This window comes from Bison bison, unplaced genomic scaffold, assembly GCF_000754665.1.
Source record: "Bison bison bison isolate TAMUID 2011002044 unplaced genomic scaffold, Bison_UMD1.0 scf7180017864079, whole genome shotgun sequence".
In the NCBI taxonomy this organism is placed as follows: Eukaryota; Metazoa; Chordata; class Mammalia; order Artiodactyla; family Bovidae; genus Bison; species Bison bison.
In genome coordinates, this window is record NW_011494651.1 from 213,496 (window position 1) to 217,057 (window position 3,562).

Consider the following 3,562-nt stretch of genomic DNA (forward strand, 5'->3'; position numbering starts at 1 on the left):
GAGACTTGAAGGTTATTCCTGGAAACAAATCCCAGAAAGGGCTTTGCAGTTTCAGGGTGCTTTCCCATTTGCTTCCTCATCGGAGTCCCTGTCCCCAGGGAGGAAAGGGGTCCTCGGGGTGCGGATGGATCATCAGCAGGGGCGGAACCAAGAGACCCTATTCCTTTCTGGGACCCTCTGCCCTTCTCTCTCCCCACCTGGTTTTTTGAAACTCCTTTGCAGCACAGAGATAAAGCACTTTGGGGGTCCAGCCGTAGACTGCCTCCTGGGAGCAGTGGGGGGCTTTGGGGTTCAGAGTGTGGCCTGGGGTGGGGTCTCACTCTTGGGGATCACGGTCAAGGTACTGGCCCCACGTCCTGTCGGGAGGTGTCTGCTGTTCTTTGTGCCAGGTCCGTGGAGCCGGGCTCCGAGGGTGCTTCTCTGCAGGGGCAGCGAGGTTGTGGGGTTGAGGCTTGGGTCTGCGAGAGAATGGAAGGGGAAGGGGCAGCTTCCTTTCTGCTGGTTTCCTTGGACGGAGAAGAAAGCAGAGGAAAGTCTTGCTCAAAACCTATCACTGGTCGGGCCGAGCAGCTGCAGAGAGGTGGGCCTTGAAAGGATGCTCGCCCGACCCCTGCCGCTCCCCGCCTCCCACACCCCCATCCCCCTGCCAGCCAGTCTTTCCCTGGGGCAGGGAGGGGCCTTGTGGACTTGACCATGCTCCACACCCGTGATGGGGGCGCATCCTGCCAGCCTGGGGGCCACGGAAGACGTCTGTTCCCACGTTGGGCTGATGGTCTAACCCGACCGTTACCCTGTTTCTCCCTCTTGGCCGTCCTGGCTCTGTCTCGACTCCAAACCTGTTGTGTGTATGACTCAGGGATCCGGATCTCAGAGGATGGTGGAAGAGGCAGGATGCTCCCAGAGGCAGGGCACAGGTTCCGATCCAGACTTGTGTGGGCTGAAGCCCGGCCCCGCCTCTCGGAGCTTGGGGACTTTCTCAGCACAGATGATAGATGGTCTCACCCATCTCACCCAGGACCTCCTTTGGGAAGTGGGAGATTAAGACCCTCTGGTCATCTCCCTTGCGTGTCCCTGCTCCAAGGCCCAGCTGGGTTCAGCCCTCTCTCCGGGCTGGCTCCGGGCCCTGCAGGTGGACCTCTGACAGCTTGCGTCCTGTCTCCCCTCGGCGTGGCCCGCGAGCCTCAGGTCATTTGCAGCTCACCCAGGTCTGGGTGTGTGTCCTACACCCACTCTGGGGCGTGTCCCCCATGCCAGGGCCGGGCTCCTGTTTGATACTCAGCGGACGGTGACCTTCTCTACGTCTCTGAGTGCTGCCCACCCAGTGCCTCCGTGGCCTGGAAGCTTCTCTGCTGTGCCCCGAGCTCTCATGGTCTTGACTAACGGAGGAGTATTTTGCCAAGTGTCTTTTTCCTGGTTAATCATTAAACCACTTTGCAGGCAAACTTGTGGTGTTTCTGATTCATTGGCAGGGAAATCATGAAACTGTTGCTGTTTAAAGGGTGTTTGATGACAGGAGAGCCCTAAAGTCCTTTCCAGCTCTGACATCTGTGATTTATTTTACTTTTTGGTTTCCCTGCCCTCCTCCTTCCCCCGGCCCCCACCAGCCTTCACTCGATGCAGACATCTGGCTGGCTGTGATTTGGTTGCTCACCAGTATCTCCGTGGTTCAGGTGGACTTGAAACTCAGCGGAGGTGGCTCTGTGTCTAACCTCTGCAGCAGCCATTAACAGAAGTGAGCAAACTGCGAGCATCCTTGGGGGCTGAATGCAGATGTGCCTACCTTTCCGGGGCATCGAGCAGGTCGAGGGTCAGGACCAGGCTGTGCAGCATCCACCAGGGGCCTGACTTCAGGTCCAGCAGGGTCCACGGGACCTGCTCTGGGTCAGGGCTACCGATATACCCCTGCCAAGGGCACGCCATCATGCTCAGCTGGCTTGAGGCCCTTCTGACAGATAGCAGGTGACTGCTGTGTGCTGGGGACAGGGCCCAGGGCTGGGCACCTTCGGGAGGTGACTTTCCCTTTCTGAGCCTCAGTTCCTCAGTTGTGAAAAGAAGCTGCCGTCACTTGTCTTCATGAGGGCGTGTCGGAGCCTGGGGACCCCCACTCCTTCCTGCGTCTCCCAACCCCCCTGGGAAGGGGAGTGAGGCCCACCTGGCGGGTGTGTGTTGCGCTCCGCAGACTCCCTCCTCCTCCCTCTCCCCACCCTCTGTCCTGCCCTGGGCAACCCTGGTCCTTGTGGGCCGAGTTATTCCAAAGGTTCCCCTGTCCATGCTTGCTTCCATCCCCTTAGAAGAAAATTGGTGGAGATGGGGGCAGTGGGCAGGCTTGGGACCAGTTGCAGCCCCGACGCTAACTCTGGCTTCCTTGGCAGGTCCACAACGTGTCGTTTGCCTTTGAGCTGATGCTGGACGGAGGCCTTAAGAAGCCCAAGGCTCGCCCCGAAGGTAACCCAGGTCTTTGAGGGGCTGGGTGACCGGCCGTGTCTCTCCCATCAGGCCCTGAGTGTGTGGCTCAAAGGCCAGGCTCTGCCGACCCCAGCTCCCTGTTGCCCTCGGGGCTTCGGGGACCTAGAGTCCTGTGCTGGTGAAGCCACCAAGGCCAGTTCTTCAGCAACCACTTGACTTGGAGGACGCGGCCTCTGCCCCACAGGCTCAGGGTTCGATTGCCCACCAGGTGCCCTTGCTCAGACTGAGACGCTGCTTCATGTCTTGAGACAATATTTAAGGTTGGCTGCAGTTTGATGCCTGTCGGGTCACTGTCCTGATGGCCCAGTGGTGCCTGTGAGCAGGGCCATGGCTCGATCTTGGCCTGTGAGGTCTGAGTGGCAGTGGAGGCCAGCAGATCCCCAGCGAGAGGCCTCCTCGCTGCCGCACCCGCCTCCTGTGTTAAATGACCTCTACCAGGAGTCTCTTAACTTGAGCGGACAACTGAAGCCCTGGGGTGGGTGAGTGGGGTGGAGGGGGTGCTTCTCAAAGCATCTTCCAACTCAGGGGCTGTGGAACGGGCCCTCCAGGTCCCGATTATAACAGGTTTGCAGGTGACGCCAGTGCTCCTGGATCCCCGCCCGACAGTGACAGCGTGAATCCTGGGTGGGGTGTTCTCATTACCCGCCACCTACGCCCCCTGGGAGGCTCAGCGGTCACTGCCGAACACCCATCCGAGGACAGGAACTCTGTCCCGTGACCCATGACCGCAGCCCTCCCCAAGCCCTTGTCGGAGCTCAGAGAGCAAGGGAGGAGCAGAACCAGGCGCCTCAACCCCCAGGGGGACAGGGCCCCTTCCCACCAAACTAGGCGCTTGGACTTCCTGGGCCACCCCTTGGTCCTGACCTCGAGGGGGTAGGACCATGGCTCCCGCCTGCCCTGCCCCAGGAGGCCCACAGGATGGCCCGCCGTCCCCAGTACGTGTCCTTGGCTGTCCTAGACCCCGTACCACGCAGACTTGTCTGGGCCCGTCCTGGAAGGGATGAAGGAGAATCCTCGCCATTCCAGTGCTCATCCCACGGGGTGGCGGCCTGGGGGCTCGGGAAGTGGCCTGCGAGTGGCGGGGGGGGCAAGAGAG

The 3,562-nt window shown here is 60.5% G+C and overlaps 1 protein-coding gene across 3 annotated transcripts in view; it reads left to right on the plus strand.

The window, feature by feature from the left end:
- The window catches only part of PARVB (parvin, beta), a 113,156-nt gene that overhangs the window by 106,230 nt on the left and 3,364 nt on the right, over positions 1-3,562 (plus strand). For all 3 annotated transcript variants that reach the window (XM_010837589.1, XM_010837590.1, XM_010837588.1), the window contains one exon: positions 2,373-2,445. In XM_010837589.1, the coding sequence (XP_010835891.1) occupies positions 2,373-2,445 (73 nt within the window). The remainder of the gene's footprint in view (positions 1-2,372; positions 2,446-3,562) is intronic.